Source organism: Pongo pygmaeus, chromosome 2, assembly GCF_028885625.2.
Source record: "Pongo pygmaeus isolate AG05252 chromosome 2, NHGRI_mPonPyg2-v2.0_pri, whole genome shotgun sequence".
NCBI classification, from domain to species: Eukaryota; Metazoa; Chordata; class Mammalia; order Primates; family Hominidae; genus Pongo; species Pongo pygmaeus.
Window position 1 is genome coordinate 195123884 of NC_085930.1, and position 22978 is coordinate 195146861.

The 22978-nt window shown below is 38.9% G+C and overlaps 1 protein-coding gene across 2 annotated transcripts; it reads right to left on the reverse strand.

The window, feature by feature from the left end:
* Window positions 1-1100: 1100 nt before the first annotated feature.
* On the reverse strand, window positions 1101-22473 carry TRA2B (transformer 2 beta homolog). 2 transcript variants are annotated; one of them, XM_054481105.2, is made up of 9 exons: window positions 22164-22473; window positions 10889-11022; window positions 9743-9905; window positions 8080-8268; window positions 6282-6397; window positions 5375-5458; window positions 3732-3791; window positions 2662-2735; window positions 1101-2084 (listed from the first exon to the last, which is right to left on the reverse strand). In XM_054481105.2, the coding sequence occupies exons 1-9, from the start codon at window positions 22197-22199 to the stop codon at window positions 2074-2076; spliced, it is 867 nt and encodes a 288-aa protein (XP_054337080.1). In that variant the 5' UTR covers window positions 22200-22473; the 3' UTR covers window positions 1101-2073. The 2 variants fall into 2 exon arrangements, with proteins under 2 accessions (XP_054337080.1, XP_054337081.1); XM_054481106.2 differs by lacking the exon at window positions 22164-22473 and adding an exon at window positions 15888-16068.
* Between the last annotated feature and the right edge of the window lie 505 nt (window positions 22474-22978).

Genomic DNA, 22978 nt, shown 5'->3' on the forward strand with positions numbered 1-22978 from the left:
AATCTAAAAGCCAGAAAAATAACTCAAACTAGCCTAAAAAAGGAAACTTTCAATCAGCAGGATAAAGGATGGCTACACAACGAAAGGGCTAAAACTCAGGCTTTAGGATAGAAACCGAGGGTTATGTTCGAGATTATCAGGAGCGTGAACTCACAGGCCATCAGTTAACTGATGGGGAGAGGTTTGGTTAGGGAGAAAATGGTGGAGAATGTAGTTACTTCAGGAAAGGATGCCTTCAAAAAGTATATACTACCATGATAAAACCAGGTTTCTCAGCCTTTAATTTATCCATCTATAACACAACCCCCTCTGGGACCACATCCTAAAACTCAACTTTATATATAAATACTACAAATTATTGTTTCAAAACCCATTGAGAATAATTTGACATAACCCACCAGGCATATACTAAGTTGTTTCCACATGCTTATCAAAAACAAACCTAAGGGTAGTTCTCTAAGCATATTAATTTACCAAAAATTGGCAGACACTGAAAACACCCTGGACAGTAAGTTTTACAAATTAAGACCTGCCAACACTGCCTATGCTCCATTACTGGTATTTTCCATCACCCAGCTACCCAGATTTGAGACATCATGATTAAGAGAACTGTGGACTAAGATCACCTAGGTTCAGATCGTGGCATTGCCACTTAAACAGCTATTTGAACTAAGGTAATTTACTCTACATCATTTCATTGCTGAAGATTGGATGTGAAGTGCTTCCCAAGGTACCTGAAACATACTAATACCTAGATGTGATACAGGTTAGCAAGGCAACAAAATAACCCACCTGTAGCAACATCCCTACAATTGGTCATGAAAATTACTTAAATGCAAAATAATACTAAGAACATGTATTACAAGTACCTGCAGTCTAGTTATGTACTGTAACTCCATCTCCAAATGGAGATCACTCTAATACCTAGTTATGCACTCTGAATTTTCCAGGAATACAGAAATTCATCCCCCCCTCACCCCACCCCAAAATAGCAGATACCCCTCAGCCCAAGGAACACACTGCCCTAACGATTAAACTACAGAAGAACTCTTAAATTATAATAGAACAAGAACACTTCTTTGTGAACAGCTGCACCAACATTTTTCTTTTCATTTGCGTTTATTTAAACACAGTTCTCAAAACATTTGAGTGAAATTGGGCCTCCTTTGGTAAGCAAAGGACCTGAAAATAATATTTAAAAAATGAACAGGCAAAGTCTTCAGTTCATCCATGACACAGGTATAGTGTTCCCTTATCATGTACTTTGAAGCACCCAGTTTTTTCATATAGTCTAAAAGCTAGAAGAACAAGAGTATATTTGTGGTGGAATGTATTGTCACTTGCTGATAACTAGTTGAAATACCATTATCCCCTTGTAACAGCTTTAAGAAACAGCCTTTTAAGGAATACACTGTGTAACTCTTCGTATTTCCTGCTATACATATCACAGATTACATAAAAGCCGACAAATCCACATTGATATAAGCATTAAGCATTGGCTGTATTTTAAGATTTTTAGTTCTAATACTAGCAGTACAGAGTTACAGAGCATAATTTTAAACACTTAGTTGCAGGTATATAAGTATGGTATGTTTCATGGACTGGAGGAAAACGGGCATTTGTCTTTAAATTTACTACCGACAATCTGAATAGTTCTGCTAAGCATTGATATGTTAGAAAGAAAAGTAAAAATCAAACTGTTTATTGTTGCTTTTTGCCATTTGGTAGCATTTTACACAGGCTTCGATCTTCAGAATACCCTGGATTCAGTAGAAAAACCTTTTAAATGAAGTTTTGTAGAATAGAAACTTCTCAGCAGTCAAAATTTAGACTGTAAAAAAATACATGCAAAACATACTTTTCTGAAAACACTTAACTTTGAACAAAGCACCAAACTACACAAATGCAGAATGAAAACAGCATTTCAACTCCACCAAAAGTAGTCATCATAAAAGGTGTAAAAGTCACCTAACTTCACTAGGCACTGTTCACTTTTTAAACAAGAGACAATAAAAAATATTGTCCACAAACAATATCCCAGCTCTAGGGCAGGTTTCAGAAAGTCTTCATGCTTTAATAGCGACCTGGGAAGAAAAGAATGAACATGCTTTAATATTAAGTGAACTAATTATCAAGTATACCTTAATGCTGAGAATTTCAGAATATTCTGCCATTAAGAAATTCCTATGTACCAGACCCCCACCACCCCCAAATAGAGAAAGACTTCCATGTAAGTATTACACCAGAAATGAGATAGCAATGTTAAATAACAGAAATTGCTGGGAAGTATATTAACTCAACCTGAGAACTAAAGGGCTAAGTAATCCATGTTTCTGCGCTGTCCAAGATTTTTTAAGGACTCTTGAAAAGCTACTAAATGGTGGAAATATATTATTTACTATTTCAATTAGAAACAACAGGAGTCTCTGAGCCTACTCTGGCTCAGGGGGCTGTCCAATTTTTCCTTCTTAAAAAATAATAGGATTGATTCTAAGGGTTGTTTTCCACAAACTTTCTTGAACCAAAAAACATTCAGGGTGTGTGGGGAATCATAGGTATAAGATAAAACTACCTGAAACCAATCCATTATCTGCAAAAGGGAATACATTGTCATCAAAGCAACCATACAATATAAACAATCATATTAAGATAAAAACTTACGAGGTGAGTATGATCGAGATCTGGAACGTGATCTGTATCCTCCACGACTATAGTAAGGAGAAGGTGACCGCCTTCTATAAACAAATGTCAACATTGTCTAAGTCTCAATAAATCACAATTAGACCAAACATATAAATTTATGACTATATACACTGCCCTTTCATCAGTTCCCAAAAAAAGGAAAGCTGCATGAACCTCCAAGGTCTGTTTAAATTTTGAGAATGAAGCACATTATCAGGCCCAAGTGTCAAATAAGCACTCTTAATAAGTTTCAGGTCAAATAATCCTTGCTATATTTTAATCTGCTTACCTTTTAAGTTTTGTGAAGTATGTTAAGAGAGTTTTATAAAAGAAAATTCCTGGCTGGGTGCGGTGGCTCAATGCCTATAATCCCAGCACTTTGGGAGGCCAAGGCAGGATGATCACTTGAGGCCAGGAGTTTGACCAGCCTGACCAACATGGTGAAAACCTGTCTCTACTAAAAAAAAAAAATTAGCTCTGTGCGGTGGTGCATGCTTGTAATCCCAGCTACTCGGGAGGCAGAGACTGCAGTGAGCTCAAATTGCTCCACTGTACTCCAGCCTAGGCAACAGAGCAACACTCTGTCTCCAAAATTAAAAATGAGAAAATTCCCATACCATTAAATAATTCCAACAGCACCCTCTTGAACACCCAAAACTAATTTCACAAGTGCTTCAGGATTTAGCTTTGTGTAAAAAAGGCTGGCTTGAAATGTTCTTGTGGTATTTGAGATGCTTACAAAAAGCAAGGAAAATGTAATACAAGAACATAATGACAAAAAAATGAGTTCTTATCAGTGACTAACTTTAACATCACTGTACCTCATCACGGTATAAAATGGTACCACTAAATAACCTATTGTAAACCCAATTAATTTTTATAAATATACAAAGATTTTACACATTTAGTTTCCGTTAGAATATTTTCATGAGCTTCAAACAGTCTGATTTTGGGTATTCCACTTATAATTTACCAAAACATTAGTAGACAAACATCTTTATGTGAAGCTTTATACTGTTGTACAGATGCTAAGTCCTCTCCTGGCATACCTATAAATCTGATCCCTGTCTTGAGCAGCTCTCCATCCTCCTCCTCCTCCACCTCCTCCTCTGTGAAGACAGAAAGGCAACATGTATTCAGTTTATAAGTTTTAAAAAATTATGTCATTCATTTAGTAAAATAAAAACTTTCATAGAGCATGAATGAGATGTTTCCTGCAGGTCAAGTGATTTGCCACCCTTTTCAGAACTGGCATAGGGTTCTCTCTGGTGGCTGAAATGAGTAGTATTAGAACACAGAACATTCCTAAGTAAATGCTCTTAAAAAAAAAAATCAAACTAACAGCTTAATCTTCTCAGCCCCAACAAATTTGTGCCTTTAGTACCATTCAACAGTGATGCTTTAAATAAAAAAAGGGTTTTCACAGGTGATAAAATACTGAACAATACACTTACAGACTCACTTTCAGACAATGACTGACAACTGTTAACTTCTTAAACATTACCAAATAAATAATGTGCAAAAAAGACATCAAAATACCTCAATACCATTATCAATGACAACTGTGGTCAATACTTACTTACATTATTTGACTTGTCAAATTACACATTTTGACAAGGGAGGACCAAAATGTCACAATTTTACTTCATTTTTCTTTGGAAGTATTCTCAAAGATATCTTTATTTTTAAACTATGATTGACATTTCCCTACCCAAACCCCGAAATACCAAATTTTTGGCAATAATAAAAAGCCACATACCCTTGTTATACTAAATTAGCGCCTTTAAAATTATTCCCCGGACTCTTTCAAGGCATCAGTTTTACCTGCCCTTAGTGTACGATGCATGCATTAAGAGATTCCAAGAAACTGCCTGAGAAGTGTTGGCTTTCCAAAATGGTTTATGAAATTTGCTTTTAAAAGGCTAAGACAGAGGCTGTAATTTTTTCTTCTAAGGTGGGGTCTTGCTCTGGGGGGGAGGAGACTCAGGTGGGAGCATACTTGGCTCACTGTAGCTTCAACCCTCCCAGCTTCCTGCCTCATTTTTTGTAGAGGTCTCCCTATGCTGCTCAGGCTGGTCTCAAATTCCTGGGCTGAAGCAATCCCCCGGCCTCAGCCTATAATTTTGCTTTCATTATCTATTCATTTTTTTATTTTTTGAGAGTCTCGCTCTGTTGCCCAGAGTGGAGTGCAGTGGTGCAATCTAAATTCACTGCAACCTCTGCCTGCCGGGTTCAAGCGATTCACCTGCCTCAGCCTTCCGAGTAGCTGGGACTACAGGCATGCACCACCACGCCTGGCTAAATTTTTATTTCTGGTAGAGATGGGGTTCACCATGTTGGCCAGGCTGGACCTCAGGTGATCTGCCTGCCTTGGCCTCCTAAAGTGTTGGGATTACCGGCGTGAGCCACTGTGCCCAGCCTCATTCAATGTTTAAAAATAAAACACATTTTATTAATATTCCAAGTTATCATTTAAATCCCATTTATATTCTAGAATATTTTAACAGAAATCCAATTACACATTAAATTGATTAAGACACAACAGTAAAATCTGATTTAAGCTTCTACTCTGCATTTCTCAAAAGTAAAAGTACTAAAGCAAAGCTTTTAACAAAGGCTAAAACTTAAGCATAGTGCTGCTCTGTACACTGTACTGAGATTCAGACGTTTACCTTTCTACCTCATAACTTACCTGTATGATCTGCTATAGTAGTCCCGATCATCATAGCCCCGATCATATCCTCTGTCATAGTAATCCCGACGGCGAGAACTGCCACTATGAAGAAAAAAATATCAGGTGACCTCCCTTATCTTTCTGAACATGAGTTTTTATATCTACTAGTAGGTCTTTTCTGACACATTAACTAGAAAATGAAAATTATTCCTGTTAAAATTCTCACCTATAGAGCAAACACTGCCCTTTCCCTTGTTTCAATATATATAAACCTATTTTTAAAAATCTTTGGTTAAGGAGGCTCACAGATCCTGTCAGAGGTCAATCAATTTGCATATCCCACATATTTCTAAGAGGAAACAAAAATAGTATCACTTTGCTCTATTTAAGAAAATTTAGGCCAGGTGCAGTGACTCACGCCTGTAATCCCAGCACTTTGGGAGGCCGAGGCAGGCAGATCATGAGGTCAGGAGATCGAGAACATCCTGGCTAACGTGGTGAAAACCCTAAAAAATGCAAAAAATTAGCCGGGCGTGGCGACACGCACCTGTAGGCCCAGCTACTCGGGAGGCTGAGGCAGGAGAACTGCTCGAACCCGGGAGGCGAAGGTTGCAGTGAACTGAGATTGCACCACTGCACTCCAGCCTGGGCGACAGAGCGAGACTCCATCTCAAAATGAAACAAAAACAAAACCAAACAACAACAACAAACAAAAAAGAATTTAGAAATGCACGTGACTAAGATTTAGTTTTACCTGTAATGGTTGAACTTCTACAATGAGAAAAATGCCCTAATGAGGAGCATTTAATCAATCAACAGTCAAGTTTATGGCAGAAACCTAAGTGCTGAAGACTTTCCACAAATACAAGTGTTTCTTTGACAAGTGAACAATCGCCAATTATATTTATTTTGAAAATAAACTTACTAAGTAGGTCTCCCCATGTAAATTCCTGGTGTTGGCGTATGTGGTCTTTTTGTTATAGAGAAATCAACTCTGATCCTACGCCCATCAAGCTCCATTCCATTGGCACGTTCTTTAGCCTTCAAAAGATAAATAAATTGTTATATACATCCTGAACAAAGCCACTAATTATCCTGTGGCTAGGAGTAAGGTCCCACTGGACATTTCAGTTAGGTGCATTAAGTTATCTTAATGTTAGCCAGAACATAAGGTCTACAACTTAGAAATGTGTTGTTCCCTCCATCCACTAAATGTTCATTTGTAAAAGCTACTCATAAAAACTTGAAACAATTATTTTACCTAACTATAATCCTGACAGTATTTCTAGCTCCAAAGCAGCACACAATTTGCAAACTATAGCCTGTAGGTCAAATCTGGCCAGCTGGCTGTCTCTGTATAACCCATAAGCTAAGAATTTAAATAACTAGGGGGAAAAATCGTATTTCATGACAAGTGAAGAAACACACAAAATCCAAATTCCAATGCCCCAAAATAATCTTTTATTGGAATAGGGCCCCAACTCATTCATCTGGCTGCTGTTGGGTTAAAACAACACAGTTAAATAGTTGTGACTGAGATCCTATGACTGAAACCTGAACATATTATTTAACCCTTGGAAGTTTTCTTAGCCCTTCTCTGGAAGCCAAAAGCTAAGACTGAAGCAAAGCCTTAAGTACATATTGTTCCTTCTCCCAGAGTACATATTAACAGCATACATTTAAAAAATAAAAATACCCCATTTCAAACACATTAAAGTTCATAATTTGAGGAAACATCCTTTCACCTAAATAGAATTTAAGGTTCTAATTCCAATACTATGCTATCTTCTAGTTCAGATGTTCAAGCTAGTGTTTACGCCCAGGCAGTTTCTGGCATTAAAGATTAAGATAAAATTTATGCTATTTTCCGAGAGCTATGATCCTACTGCAAAAATTTAATTGGGAAATGGGCGACCGCGCACGGTGGCTCACACCTGTAATCTCCCAGCACTTTGGGAGGCCGAGGGGGGCGGATCACCTCAGGTTGGGAGTTCGAGACCATCCTGACTCAACATGGAGAAACCCCGTCTCTACTAAAAATACAAAATTAGCTGAGTGTGGTGGCCTGTAATGTAATCCCAGCTGCTCAGGAGGCTGAGGCAGGAGAATTGCTTGAACCCAGGAGGCGGAGGTTGTGGTGAGCCGGAGATCTCGCCATTGCACTCCAGCCCGGGCAACAAGAGTGAAACTCCAACTGTCATTAAGTGTTTCTCAGTTCTTCCTCTTCTCTATACTTGGAGATGACTTTAGCTACCATCCTTAATGTACCTAAAATCTGAATTTCTTAAATGGGGTCTAGCCCCACATATCAAATCTTGACTCTTTCTATATTCTGCCTCAAGACAAATCAAAATCCAAATATGACATCATTCACTAGCCAAAAAAGGAACAATGTTTTCCTTCTGCATCACAGCTTTGCTTTTGGTTATTTTTGACTCTAGAATGTGAACCCAATGTAAACACTGACTACATATCCTGGCGGAACTGGGGTATAGTTGACCCCAACAGGTGGCAACTAATAAAGCAGGTGGTAGGACCAACTTCCCCAAGTTATACAAAATTTTCTGTTATTCTGCATGTATCTTGAGTCTCCACAAGAGGTTGGAGAAAAAGTTCAAAGTATTACTGATTGTCCTTGTCCTTATCCTAGCAATTGGTCACTGGTACTTGGCGTTAACAATAGAACTGATGGTTTATAAAGGAACAGGTTGACTTTTACTTACTTCCTTGGCATCATCGACATTTTCAAAATATACAAAGGCAAATCCTCTTGAACGCCTAGACTGCTGGTCATATACAATAGACACATCGGCAATGGGACCATATTTAGAGAACACTTCCCTTAGATCTCTTTCTGTGGTGTACAAGCTCAGCCCAAATACTCCAAGACAACAGTTAGGATCAGGATTTGCCTAGGGAAAAAAAAAAGTTTTAAGCTTTGGAAAAGTTGTCATAAAATCAAAGGTGTTTAAAAAGGGAGCTGTATACTAGCCAAAATGTCACTAACAAGAAAAGTACATAATAATTAGACCAAACACCACTTAGAAATTACAAAATTACAGCAAGTACTACAAATATTTTTGGGAATGCGTAGGAAAGAATGCAAAAGAAAAAATTTCAACCTTAGAATTAAGTAGGGAAACAAGCACTCATGCTGGCGAAAAGCAACCTGGCATCTTTCCTTCTATGAATTTATTCTCAGAAAAATTCACATATTCATAACATGACATACAAGGATAACTGGAACCACACTGTGTCTATCAGCTAGAAAAAATTGTAATGTTGACACACCTTCCATTCAATAGAATGCTCTGAATTGCCAAAAAGATGAACATGTATGGTTTGATTTTTTTAGAAACACAATACACAAGTGTATGTACATAAACAAAGCCTGAGTGGATGCGTACCAAACCATTTTACAGGTCATAAACAGCTTGCAATCATAAGAAACAAGAGTTGGCCATGTGCAGTGACTCATGCTTGTAATCCAAACACTTTGGGAGGCCAAGGCTGGTGGACTGCTTGAAGCTCAGGAGAGTTTTGAGACTAGCCTGGGCAACACAGTGAGACCCCATGTCTCTACAAAAATGTAAGAAATAACTGGGTGTGGTGGGGCATGCCTCTAGTACTAGTTAATCAGGAGGCTTAGGTGGGTGGATCACTTAAGCCTGGAAAGTAGAAGGTGCAGTAAGCTGAGATTGCACCACTGCACTCCAGACTGGGTGACAGAGTGAGGCCCTGTCTCAAAAAAAGATGACAAGAGGAAAGAATAAAGAGTGAACCATATGTTGCTAACATTCCAGATGCTGTGACGAATTTACCTAAAGATTCCATTTATTTCATAAACTAACAATTTACTAAGGAAAAATTCTACTCTACTTTAACAACATTAAGTCCCCCCCGCACCCTCCTCCTAAACCACTTGGATTATACAATGAAATCACAATAAATATCATCTCATTTGAAGCCTTTCATGAAATGTAAAAAATGCCTTAACAACACCCAAAAGAAATCAGCTTCAAATTAAATGGGAAAGTCAGGAGAGCATCTAACTAGGTTTATGCAGCCTGGAAAGAGTTAACATTAGCACAGAACTGTATTTTGAACTAATGTACTAATACTATAGTACAGTATAGTAATGCACAGTCGGAAGTTTTTGATGGGCTAAGGAGTCACACCATTGTGTCAGTATTCTGCTTAAATGACAGGTAGCCCAAATGCAGACCCCGTCATGGAAGATTAACTTAAAAGACTCTCTCAAAACACTAAAAAAGCCTCTGAAGATTTCACTCACGCACCCACTGCTAAAGCTCTATTGTCAAAATCAGCTCTAACTTTAAGTAAATTTAGGCAGTTCACTGCTTCAAAACCAGTTTTTCATCTTACCCGATTCCCAACATGACGCCTGCGAGTAGACATGGGAGAATGGCTGTGGCTGTGCCGTCTACGATAATCTCGACTGTAAGACCTGCTACGTGATCGTCTATGGGAGCGGGAGCGAGACCGTGACCGGGTATAATGCCTTCGGGAGCTTCTTCTGGATCTAGACCTGCAAGACAAAGACCTCCTAAGGTTACGACTGAAAACAAATATTGTCTTAAGTTTATTACTCTGTTCTAAAGTTAAACTCCAAAAGAGGGAACAATCCAGGAATATGCTAACATGGTTACCAATTTAATAGGATCAATACTTTTCTTCTCTAATTATTTAGTCATTTCAACTTTGCTAGGAAGCGTTCTAAAAACCACAAGCTCTCCTCCAGTATTTCTTCCAATTAAAGACATATTACTTATCTTTTACAAATCAAGGCATGCAGCATTTTACTAGCTTGGCTAGTGCCCATCTTTCCCCCTCAGAAGACCATTCTCTACTTTTCTGTCTCCCATTATGCCCACCATTAATTTAATACAGTAACAAAATCACAAGGAGTATTCCCCAGCAGTTAAAAAAACAAAAAAATTGAGTGGCTCTTGACTAACTAGAGTGACTCTAAACTGTCATCGAAACCAGGACACATTTAAGAAAAGGGGTGCTGTTAATTATGCCTGACCACAGGCATAAATGGTATCGCCCCAGGCAAACCAGGATGTATATATAGCCTACTCTTGACCAACATTAAAAAAAAAAAAAAAAAAAAGCGCACCATGTATATACTTATCAAGAATTCTAATTACTGAAAGCCAATGTTCTGCAGTATATTTGCCATACTAGTAAGCAATTTACTTACATTCAGTAAATCCTCACAACAACCCTGAAAAACTGGTACTGTATTACTAATTTGCCTTTTATAAAGAAGCTAAAGCTGAAAGGTTATATAATCTGCCCAAACCAGCAAAAATAGAGAACCCTGACTCCAAAAGCCCAGGCTCTTAACCACTTTTAGTCTTGCCTCCCAGAACTTAAGTTCACTTCTAGTACCAATATTTAATAGGCCAACAAATAATCTAACCCTCTCTACCTTCCTGGTTTACAAAACACGCACCAATTTCAGAGCTAAGAGTAACGAGGAAATCTCAAGACAGTCTTTCTTACCTAGATTCAGATCGGGACCTGGACTTTGATCTGGAACGCCTGGAATCTTCCTTGGAGCGAGACCTTGCAGGGGTATGCCTTGCAGATTTCCCCGATCCGTGAGCACTTCCACTTCTGGAAGCAGAACGGGATTCCTACACGTAGATGTTAAAAGTTTAATTTGCACACTTTCTGGGCAACTTTAAAAACAAATAAGCTGCTGTGAGATAAATGGTGAGGGACAGCAATCCCCTTCCAAGATAAGAAAATATAGGTAAGGGCAGGAACTGAGTATACCTGGTGTTAATAGTTTCATTGCTCCAAATGACATAAGTCAATTAACTTGTCCTTTCTTCCACCTTTTTGGAGCAGGGATAAGAGTTATTTGACCCCACTTCCTTCAGAAAGGGGTGCCAAAGTCAAGCAGTTAAGGGAACTGTCCAAGGACTGTGTTTCAGAATGTTACTCCATAAAGACTAGGGTGAGACGGAACCTTATTAACTATGACACCTATACTTTATACCTATTTCAATCAAGTTGCAATTAATAAAACAAAATCCTATAAAATTTATATAATTTACTTTAAAAAAATGCTTGATTTTTAAAAAGACCTTGACCTTTCAAGTTATTACTATAATTCAGTGATGAGAGAGATAAAGATGATGATCTCAGTTTCAAATCCTAGAGAAAAGCAGAAACCTAGCGGAAAGCAAAGGCTAGCCTGAAGGACACTAAACCCTGTAAAACCCTATTGCATCTAACCATGGTGGGAGGCCCCCTAAAAAACTGAAAGCAACCAGATGGAGCTACAACAGAACAGCGAACTACACACAAATAAGAGTAGAGAGGGTGTCAGAGATCCTCCACAGCTTCTCCAGCTAAATGGAGATGAGCCAGGACAAACTTATGGGAAACCAGGAATTAACCTAACTTACCTAGTTACTTAAGTACACATTAAAACCAGGGTAGCTAAATCAGGAGCTCCTAACCTAGGGCCCAGGAAGCAGAAGAGTACAGAAACTACATACAAAAGCCAAAGTTTAGGTAAATATTGTGTACTCATAGCTTTTCCAACCAAAACTGGGATTGGCTGGCAGGTTAGGGGGGGGATTTGTAATGAAAAATTGCAAAGGAATGGTAACCAGGATAACTAGGTCACCAATGAGCTAAAGACACCTGGTCAATCAACAAAAGGGTATACTAAGTAATGAAACCAAGGAAAAGTTCTGCCAAGGCACCAAAACAGTAGATGAGGAAGGACAGAACCTACTCCTAGTCAGTCTGATAGCTAGGTAAAATTATCAAGGCAACCTTTATTTTAGGTTATCAAACTTAGACAAAGTAAAGCCTGGTGAGCCTTTCTACTCCAGAGGGCAGAAATGGTAAGACTCAAAAGGAAGCAGTATTACAGTAAGTCACTATATGACATGAATCAAAGGTGAAGCTTTCAGATAAAATTTAATCACAGGAGATTTCCTTGTGTGATACATCTTCAGAGTATTCTGGACATTCTTGAAAAGATAGTAGAGGATTATTCTAAATTACAGCTCAAAACACTTTAGAAGATAGTTTTGTGGTTTACAACATAGTAGAGAAAATTTGGATGATCCTTTGATGCTCAAGGAAAACATTTATAATGTAACACAGAAGAGACAAATTAAGGTTTGAGGGTTAACACAGAAGGAAAGGCTAACTCATCCAGTAAAATGAGTTCAGGTCTCTAGGCCCCAGACGACTCTAGAAACGTTCAAATGACTTCAAAGCCATTATAAAACATGGTGGGGTGACATGAAATGTGACAGCCTTTCCCCTCTACCTCCCTCCATGAGTGACTGTAAAGAGATTAAAAGAAAAAATATGATACCCTTCTTTATTAATGAGGACAGCTGCCTTTAACATTAAGAAATGGTTAAAGGATGTAGTGATGCTCTGGGGATTCCAATTAACAACAATCCCTTGGAATTCCCTATCAAGTATTCTGAATGGACACCTCCCTTCTCTCCATGGACAAAGGAGGAAGTCTCAAAAATGAGGGTGTAGTTTTGCTATTTTTACCACAGGCAAAAATTAATATAGGTGAGAATATAGAAATGGGGAATCCAAAAGTTGCTAAAAGCCTGTTACTCCAACACTAGAAAGATTACCTCAATGGAAATGAAAATTTTCTTAGGAAGTGAAAGCAGAATATGGGTGTTTCACAGTAACAGTTAAGACTACCAATAAAGTAACTGTAGTTAACAGAAATCAGTTGGCCCAGGAATCTGAGTATAAAGGAAGAATGGGTCAAGTCAAGATCCTCTTTAAGCTCCTGGCTTTAACAGAAAACCCTTTATTCTAAGCTAAGATGCTTCGGCAGCCTGTCCACTGAGGGAAGAGACAGTACCCCTAACCTAGAAAATAAGACTTAATGAAGTTTTCTCCTTAAAATCTAGTGGATCAGAGATACAATATTTCTGAAATCACAGGAGTTTTCACTCAGCCTCCAAAACTAACGGACTATGCAGATATATTTTGTAAGCAATCATTTCTTGGGCCAGGAATAAGGGAAATACCAGAATGCAAAGGCTTCCTTTTCTATACTGACACTTGTTTGGGTAACACCTAAACGTCTCCACCTTTATCAGGAATATTTTCTTAAAGCTAAAGCTTTCTGAAGTTATTTTGGCCATTTAACTGGCTGGGAAATACATATGAAAGGGAATAAAACTTGCCTACAAGAAATAAGACCTAAAATTAGCACCCAAATCGAAAGCATAATTAACTTTAAGTCTTAATGCAGACAGACAAAGCTATAAAACCAGTTGGGGAAGTCCCTAAATCTATGGATTCTTCAAATTCCACTCTCAGGGCTGACATGGTCAACACATTAAAACCACACCAACAGAGAGAACTGGACACCACTGCCTCAAAAAAACGGACCATGAAACGAAAATCAGCATGAATAAAGACAAAATTTCCCTGAAAAAATGCTCAGGGAATCAATCAAGCTCTCAGAGACTGGATCTCAGCCACATCCTAATACAAAACCTGCAGGGAATACATCAAGTAAAAATACAACATACTTAGCCTTCCAACAAAATAATCCACATCTCCCTATTCTGAGAACAGCAACCACCTTACAAAAACGTATTTGAAAGAAGGACTAACCATCCAATCCCTGTATTATTTTAAAAACTGAATGTAGTTTGTTAGATTTAAAACAGTGGCTCATAAACACTCTGCATCTCTTAAAACACTGTGTTTATCATACTAGTTAAGTCTGACTTACTTGACTTAGTCAACTTCAGAAGTTACATGCTTCCTACTCATTTTTTTCCCCTGGCAAAGGTATCTTCTTCCTGAAACATTCGCATCCCCTTCCTTGTTTTGACTCCCCCTAGCATTAATCAGACGTCTGATTAAGGCAGTCTTTCACACACTGCCTGTTCTCAGGAACAGAAGCCAGCCTCCTCATCTTCCCTACGGCCCGAGGAAGACACACATTAGGACCCACAGATGCTTTGGTCAAGGGGGAAAACAAAAACAAATGGACACAATGGTCCACTAGCAATGTTTTCTCACCTTAAGTCTGTCCAGCTTGGGTCATAACCAGATTCCAAATTGCTTTCTTTCCTTTAGTGGGCTGGGGGTTAAGAGGTCTTTTCCTCTTTTGCACCCCAAGGACCTGTCAGGTTTCTTGATAAAAGAATCCATGGGCTTGGAATTAAAACTTAATATTCATTCACACATTTACCTCAGTTTCCTGCCTGCTCTTTGAGTAATTTGGAACATAAAATAACATTTGTTATCATTAGTTTATCTATGGCAAAACATTTGACAAAAGAATGCAAAACTTCTTAAGAGAAAATTTTCTTCTGCTTGCAAGATATAGAAATAAACAGTCCTGAAAGCATCAGAAAATGGATTCTCCAAGGATGCCATTTAAGTCACTTTCTCCAAGAGCATGAAGACCTGACAACTCTCAGAGAAAGTTTATTTCAGGAAGAAATGTGTGAGATGATACCCTTGGCATTCTCAATTTGGTAGAAAACTGTTGGCTGGCTACTACTGGGTATTATTTTTGATATGTGTACTTGTCTCATTCAACTGAAAGTAACATTACACCAATCATTTGGCCCTTCTACTCAGCTAAAACAAAACACACAGAAAAGAAGGGACAGCTTTTGGGTTGAATTTCTCAATAAGTGGTAGGGATGGGTAACCAGAATAAAGCTAATTTGTAACCTGTACCTCTAACATTACAATAGCTAAATGATGATAGCAGAAAAGGAGAAACAGGAATGAAAGCATCTGCCACTACTGCAATTTGTATTAGCTATCCTGTTCACTTGTGTGACCCACCTCTTCTAAGGGGAAGCTACAGTATTTTATCAGTAATCCTAGTCAATCAGCTGAAATAGGCATTAAACAGAAACAGAATTTGAAAAACCATCCCTGTGTATTTAGCAAATATGCATCTTAAATTTAGGGCCCAAATGCTCACAGATTTCCACTAGTGCCATATGGAAAAAACTAACACACTAAATGCCAAAGGGAACTATTTTATTCAATGCTTTGTTTGGATTTTGGGGGTTTGGTTCCATATCCATCCTGGTGACATCCTTTTGAAAATCGTTTAACAGAAAATATTCTACTATACATTGCTCAGTACTGAAAGGGGTCAGTGCAATCTAAGAGTCCAGGGAGGTGGCAAAGACCACCAGTTCCAACCCTGGAGGTATTCGCTCATGCCCCAGGACCAGCAACATTAGATAGGTAAAGTTTATCTAGAGAGAACAACATGAAGCCCACTGTTACCCATGCTGGAGAGCTCATTGCTGCCTGGTGCTTGACTACTAAATATTATTTTTTAAAAATTGCATTTCAATCATTTGACTAAGCAGTTAAATCAGAATTACCTAATTTAAACGTTTCCCCTGGAAGGCACTTCTTTACCCTGTATATATTTTCCTCTATTAAACAAATAATGCATGCATGTTTAGCAAAATATACAGGGACACATAAACAGACTAGTAATTACTTAGCGTAGTGCTTTCTGATTCCAGATTACTTCTTATCTTAACTTCATTTTTATTTCTTTTCTTCATTCTTCCGTTTCAAATTCTGACTTCTTTCATCTTCCCCACTTCACACAAATTGCTCAATATTCTACAAGTGGGACTTCTGGTCTGATAATTAGCATGCATTCTTTCTTTTATTTTTTCAAATTTCAGCTTCACTTATTCCTGAGCTTCAAATACTCATTTATAAAACTTGTCAAATGACGACTTCCGCATTTTCCTTCTTCAACATTAACCTTAATAGAAAAAGAACAGGATGAAGAATATTTTAAAACTCCAGGATAAAATCCAGTGCCAAAACTGAAACTAGAAAAAAAAAAATCCCTTTGTTGATTTGGATTAAAAAAAAAAAAACGAAACTAGAATATGCAGCTCAAAAAACTGAAAACTACATAGTTTTCTGCTGTTTCTAAAATATATGGTTATCAATCTCATTTCTCTACTTCAAATAGATTTATCATGCTTAAGTTGAATGTGAAGTGCGCCACTGAACATTTACTGTTCACTTAACATTTTAAGAACTATTAGTTACATTTCACACTTCTTATTATATTCAATAGAAAATAGATTAAGTGTCAAAAGCACACCTCTAGTCAAAAAGTGACACATTAATACATAAGTGCATGAAAGGAAAGCACGGACAATTCATTTGTACAATGACAAACGCTCAGGGTTGAAGAGGTTTACAGTATTGTGACTTGTCTAAATAGGATAAAGAAACGTATTTAACGTCACACATTTTTGTACTGTATTTAAAGAGCTCTGTAGAAAGACAGTGTCAGGGAACCTGACAATTTGGAAATTAAGTGTAACCCACCCCCTGAAAAAGCTGCTTTAGTGAGATTTTATAGTATGAATCATAAAAAGACAATCAAGTCAACCACCTACAATATGCCAGTAGCTATGAAGGAAAGCAGAACAAACTTGAATCCAACACTGGTATTTTCAAAGAGTTTTGTTGTACATTTTCCCCCTCAATGAAGAAAATATTAAGTCTTCTGGATGTCCAAAGGAGAAATACTACTTTAAAAGGTGGCACTATTTAAATTATAGCTCACCTCCTCAAATAATTAAAAAAATTGAATTTAGTTGATCTGTAAATGTCTGTTGAACATACTAAACAAAATACTGCCTCCATAAAACATGCTAGTTTTTCTTGTTATCCTACATTTCACCTTGATGATCTTTCATTTTATTGTCAATTATTTCCTCTCCTGGTTTTTCCTCCTGAAAAAAATTTAAGGCTTTGTTTAAAAAAAATTCCAAGTCTTTATACCTATCTGGGCATAAAGACAACCATCGTTAACCTGGCAAGTGCTGTGATGTCTTTCCTAACAAAAGGATAATTTCCAGTCTAGTTTTAAAGTCAATTATTGTTTATTTAATCCAAAAATTTTTAAATATGTTTTTATTTAAGGGAGTTACAGTAATTGGTTTTCTTTAAATATCCATCACTAAAATGCAATGGGAAATGTTTTCTGGCAGCACAAATGTAATCATGGAATCAGAATGCCCAAGCAGGTTTCCTTAGGGCCTCCTAAAACTTCGATACAGACAGGGCACTTAGATGCAGAAGATACAAGAATAGAGGCCATACCTCTAGCTATCACAACTGTTTCCAATGTGGATACCTTCCTGCTGTTATTTCATTACCCCTTCCTAACCTGGTTCCTTCTCTTATAGCCTAAGAACAAAACCATTACTAAATTATTATAAATATTAGATTTATTTCAACTCATCTAAGTTCAAGTTGCTACTTTATAAAACCAGAAGACCAACTCTTGGGCTAATGTTATGTACATTTAGTTAAGAGACCCTAGTTAGAAATAAACAGAAACTTGTCCTACCAACACAATTTTTGTTAAAATGTTTCTAGGGGATACAACTGGAATCCATTTAACATTAAACATGCACAAACTCATTAAGTTGACTGACAAGGCAATATTTTAAAAATTGGGAGGGATACGGGCAAAGAAAAACTCATTAATCCTGTTATGGAAAGGTCAATGCTCATATCAATATAATAAGGACTGTATTTTTTTCTGGCAGCCAAACTGTCTACCAGAAGGGTGAATGGATAGATAAATCCTCAAAAACTGGAGAATAGTGTCTGGAAAAAATCATCATCTGAAATTAGTTGTAGGCCCGTGCTTATAAAAACTCTTGCAAATATAGCACAGACTGTTAAATTTACATTCATAAAACATTCAGTACTCCCCAACAAAAGCAAATGTTAAGTATCTTTTGACTTTCCAGAAGACTACCTTTTAACCTAATTTCTAACCACAAAAATTAAAGAGAAAAAGGGGCCCCTTATCCAAACTGTCAGGTAACAATCTATGTTGATAACATCAATCTCAATGTAACCTCCAAAACCCAATTCAAAGCAAAGATTTTGGGGGAATTTCAAGACTGTAATTTGCTACAGTGAAGAACTTGTTTTGGTTTGCAGTTTAAAAACAATACTAAGTGATTTCAATATCTAATTCTACATATCCCACACCCCCAATACTAACCTGGGTCAAAACACTTAAAATTCCTAAACATCAGTCACCATGCCTTGTTAAGAAAACAGTCGCATATGTAAAAACACTGATCAACATAAAATGCCAAGGCTCAAGAAATATACACAGCTGTAGCTCTGCCCTTGTCCTGGGCAAAATAACTATGAAAGCATTAATATTTACCACCTACGTTCGGGTTTTATTGTAGAGAAAGAAGGAAAAAAGGCTGTGTAAGGCAAATCCCATTAACACTTTCCCCACCACCTGAATTCCTCTTCAACCTTTTGGCAAAATCAGCAGTACTTACCTTATAAAATCACTTGTAATGTCAGCTTGAAAATGTCACGTTCCAGATAATATCCACAATATTAAAGCATTCTTGTTTAAAACCAAGAAAAAAAAATATTTCAACCTGGTTTCAAGAGACTGATAAACCTAACCAGACTCACAATACAAAACAATTTCCTCCTATTTGACAATTCAATCCTTTTTTAAAGGAATTTGGTGAGATGGCTACAACTAGAAAGAAGTAGATTCAGAGATGTTTCAGTTTTGAAAATCAGAATTTAGAGTTTAGGAGCTAAAACCAAGGAATATAAAGACATCCCAAGATTAAGCAGAAGATGAGAAAAACTGCAGAATTTGAAAGGCAGTTTGATGGGTTGGTGTCCAGATGCTGCTATTCATCTCTAATGATAAAATCTCTAATGATAAAGATTACATGCCTATGTTGCAAACACATCGGTTCTACAAAAATAATAGCCAGTATTCTATCAGAGTATCTGCTGTGTCAAAACATTTTCTTTAACATCTGGTCCATACATCAGTGTCTCCTTAGTTTCTGGATTCCTTTAGTAAAGACTGACTTGTAGAAACTCATTACAATGTTGAGAGGGTCAGAACATTACACCGCGTGCAAGACCAACATACAAATCTCACACACCCTATACGCTGTGACCATTATTGGGCTCTGAAGATTACCCTGCACTTCTAAACTTATCAGCTTTTTATTCAAGTTCTTGTAATTGTGACTTAAAGGCCAGGAGTGCCTCTTTTTGCAAAGAAATGGTGCTAGTCAACCCCTTTACAAAATGCAAGCAATTTGGGGGGAAGAGGCTTGAATCTGGAGATGAAAATGAGATCTTACTTTTGAAAGTGGTTTGGCCAGATCAGGTTAAGTCTGCTAATCAGACCCCTATAGACAGATTTTAGTGTTAATCTATTATTACCTTTGAGATGGGGGAAAAATAAATCCCACAGAACAACAAAGGATAAGGGACACGTCAGTTCTTTAAATGTCATTATATTCACCCAAATGTATTCTATTGAGTGATCAAAGTGAGAATAATTTATCCCCTACACCCAACCTTAAAGGGGAGGGACACAACAACAAACTCCTACAGTCACTGGAAAAGGTGGGGCACAGAGGGGTGGGTTTGTCTGGATTAGAGACAGATAAATAAGGGAGAATTCCACTGATTTGAAGAGATTAATGATTTACATTAAGACCCAGTCCAGAAGCCTCGAGTCGAGTAACACTCATTTTTCTGGCTCCAGAGAAGCATCATTTACACCACAGGCATGTCTAAGATCAAACTGTTCCATTGAGCTTTATGGTTTCCCAAGCTTGCTTTGGAAGCCTAGACACGTGTTTGATTCAGGTGTATTCCAACCCTTAAAGGTTCCAATTGGAACACAAACACGCAAACACCAAACACAACAATATGGAAGTATTTCACAACATAAAAGTTTAGAGATCTCCGCCAGAAAGCGAAGACTCTTATGTAAGAAAAAAAAAAATCTCAATTTTTAACATATTAAGTTAACCTCCCTCTACAAGTCAAAGATTGCGAAAAACACAGTGTACTTTTACTAGTAAAAAGATAACAACCAATCAGAAAATTTCAAATTTCTCTTGAGCCGAGTCTCAAACTGGAACCTAATTTCAATTATTTCCCTTCTCACGTAAAATATACTAATGAACTCTTTGGGCAATTTTCCATTCTCAAGCATTCTTCACGTGTATTCAACCGAGAGCTCCTCTAGTCAGAAGCCAGTCATTTAGTATTTTTGAAGAGTACAAAGGTACCCAATAATTGAATTTTTCTGTTTAGTAACAAAAGACTTTAAAATCGCTTTGCAGTCCAAACACCAATGACTAGTTTTAACAGATTCAACTGCCAATGATCAGAAGTCACGACTTTTTAACAACTTTTGAGCTCAATCCCAACTTTCTTACCCAAGAAAGCAAGAACTTAAAAAAAGAAAAAAATCTAAAACACTCGTGACATTGGAGTCAATCAGCTTCGGGAAAAATCAAAAACTAAAAACTCTATGCTCATCAGAATATGTAAACGCAAGGCTTGATTAGTTCAAACCAAATTAAGCAGTTTGGGCTCCAAAATTACGCAGGAAACTCACGCTTCATCACTGAAAGTTTCTTCCTAAAATACTCTAACGAATCATCTAAAATCTTAATCGAAAGTTTGCTAACACATTTAATAGTCTTATTTACCTGATAAATCATATTCAGATCTTAAGGTAGCTTTACCAACAAGGAGAAACTTAGGTAACAAATTCTTTAAAAAAAAAAAACAAAACACAAATTATTCCCATAACAGCCTCAAAAATCAATTTCTATGGTGCTTTTCTATTACCCTTCTAACAGATTCCTCTTAATTCTAGCAAGCCTCGTATGTTCGCATCGTTCAATGCTTTCCGAATCTAATACCCAGAGCCCCACAGACCAGCTACGTATGCTGTTTAAACCCTAGAACTGTCTAGTTCCCGCAATTCAATCAACCCTCACTGAACACCTTTAAGAGGTGGAAACTTAAGGGAAAGAAAACTGTAGCCAACACACGCTGTGGTTCTAAGTATTAGAACGCCTCAAAACAAAGGAAATAACGGCGCCGTAAATGGTTGCCCGCCAATTTCTCCTTCACAATCCCTTGGAAATGCGATGTCCACAAAATCATCTTAGCGACTTTGTGGTCTGTCCTAATAGAATACTGATACAGATTTTTGCCTGGGAAGCCCTTTCAGCATCAGAGAAAAGCGCTTCATTTAGGCCAAACACAAAGCCCTCACGCAATCCCCTCCACCTAACGGGCCCAGAACTTAGTCGGCCTCGGATTAGTTTCCATCTTAAGAGGCCCCAAGGACATCCCAGACTCCGTCCTTTCCGTGGAGGCAAAGACAGTCCTTCGTTAACCTAAACACCGGCCCAAAGACTCAAAAGAACGTCGTCTGTCCCCTTGCACCCCACCACGCGGCCTTACGAAGCGCGGCCCGCGGCGGGTCGGGCCCGCGTTGCCGCGCGGCTTCTCCGCCATTTTGTGCCTCTGGCAGCGCGCCCAGCCCGCCAGCCCAAGATGGCTGCTGCGGACCTTCGCAGGAGAGCAACGCCGAAATAAGATATCGCTCCCCTCCCCCAACACCGCGGGGACGCAGCGGCCATTTTCATCTTCCCCCGCTTATAACGGGAAAAACCGCCGTCTCGGGCAGAAGCCACATAAACCCGCCGGTGGCCTCCCTCCTTCACGACCAAAAGCACTAAGGCACTACCCACAAGGGCTTTTTTTGGTTAAATGCTGTCTCCCTTGCCTGCCCTCCCGGCTTCAGACTTCGGAGCCTAAAACGCCCCTGCCTCCTGGCACGAGGCCGATGGGCCTAGAAAAAGATGCAAGGAGCTAGGACCACACAGCCGCCCCCTACAGCAGCTCTACGTACCCGCTCGCCGTAGTTCTGCTCGCCGCTGTCGCTCATGACTCCTGGCTGCTGTCGCCGGTCGATGTGCTTCAATCGAAGCTGCCAACCTCTTGCACCTTCCTTAAGGAGGCTCCGCCGCAGCGCCGCACGACGCGCCGGTCGCCCAGCCGCTCAGAGCCGAACCGCTCCGCACCGCCTCCGCACGGGCTCTAACTCTACCGGATGTGACGCGGCACTCCTTAGCCAGGCTCCTCCCCTCCCAGAAACGCGCGCTTTCTTGGCCTCGCCCCTCCTCACTCTGCCTTTCCTCTCCAGCCGCAGCGCGTCCCGCACAGGAAGTGACGTGACCCCGCCCCTCGCAGGGCCCCACCCCCGTTCACGAGCCTCTATGAGGCGGGAAAGCTAGCGTGTCGTTTGGCCGCTGTGGTGGGCGCCACGGAGCCACAGTGATGTCACCAGCCACTTCTGAATCCCTTCTAGAACTTTCCAGGGAAACTGCCGAGAGTGCGGGGAGGGAGGAGATGCTGTTTCCCCCAATCTCAATTCCTTTCTCCGCCTTATTTCTCGTTTTGTGTCTTTCCTTTGTTAGAGAAGTGAATGTTCGCACAGTGGGTTCTTACTTCATTTTGCCTTACTTGTAGATATTTCCTTCCTGAATACGTCTTCATTTAAGAAAGGTCAGATCGGCCAGGCGCGGTGGCTCACGCCTGTAATCCCAGCACTTTGAGAGGCCGAGGCGGGCGGATCACATGGTCAGGAGTTCGAGACCAGCCTGGCCAACATGGTGAAACCCCGTCTCTACTAAAAATACAAAAAAAGTAGCCGGGAGTGGTGAT

Excerpts from the sequence above, each read along its gene's own strand:
- TRA2B (XM_054481105.2), bottom strand. The coding sequence starts at position 22,199 with ATGAGCGACAGCGGCGAGCAGAACTACGGCGAGCGG. Across the intron at positions 8,269-9,742 it reads GGCGTCATGTTGGGAATCGG|GCAAATCCTGATCCTAACTG; the intron begins GTAAGATGAAAA and ends TTTTTTCCCTAG. Across the intron at positions 6,398-8,079 it reads ATGTCGATGATGCCAAGGAA|GCTAAAGAACGTGCCAATGG; the intron begins GTAAGTAAAAGT and ends TATCTTTTGAAG.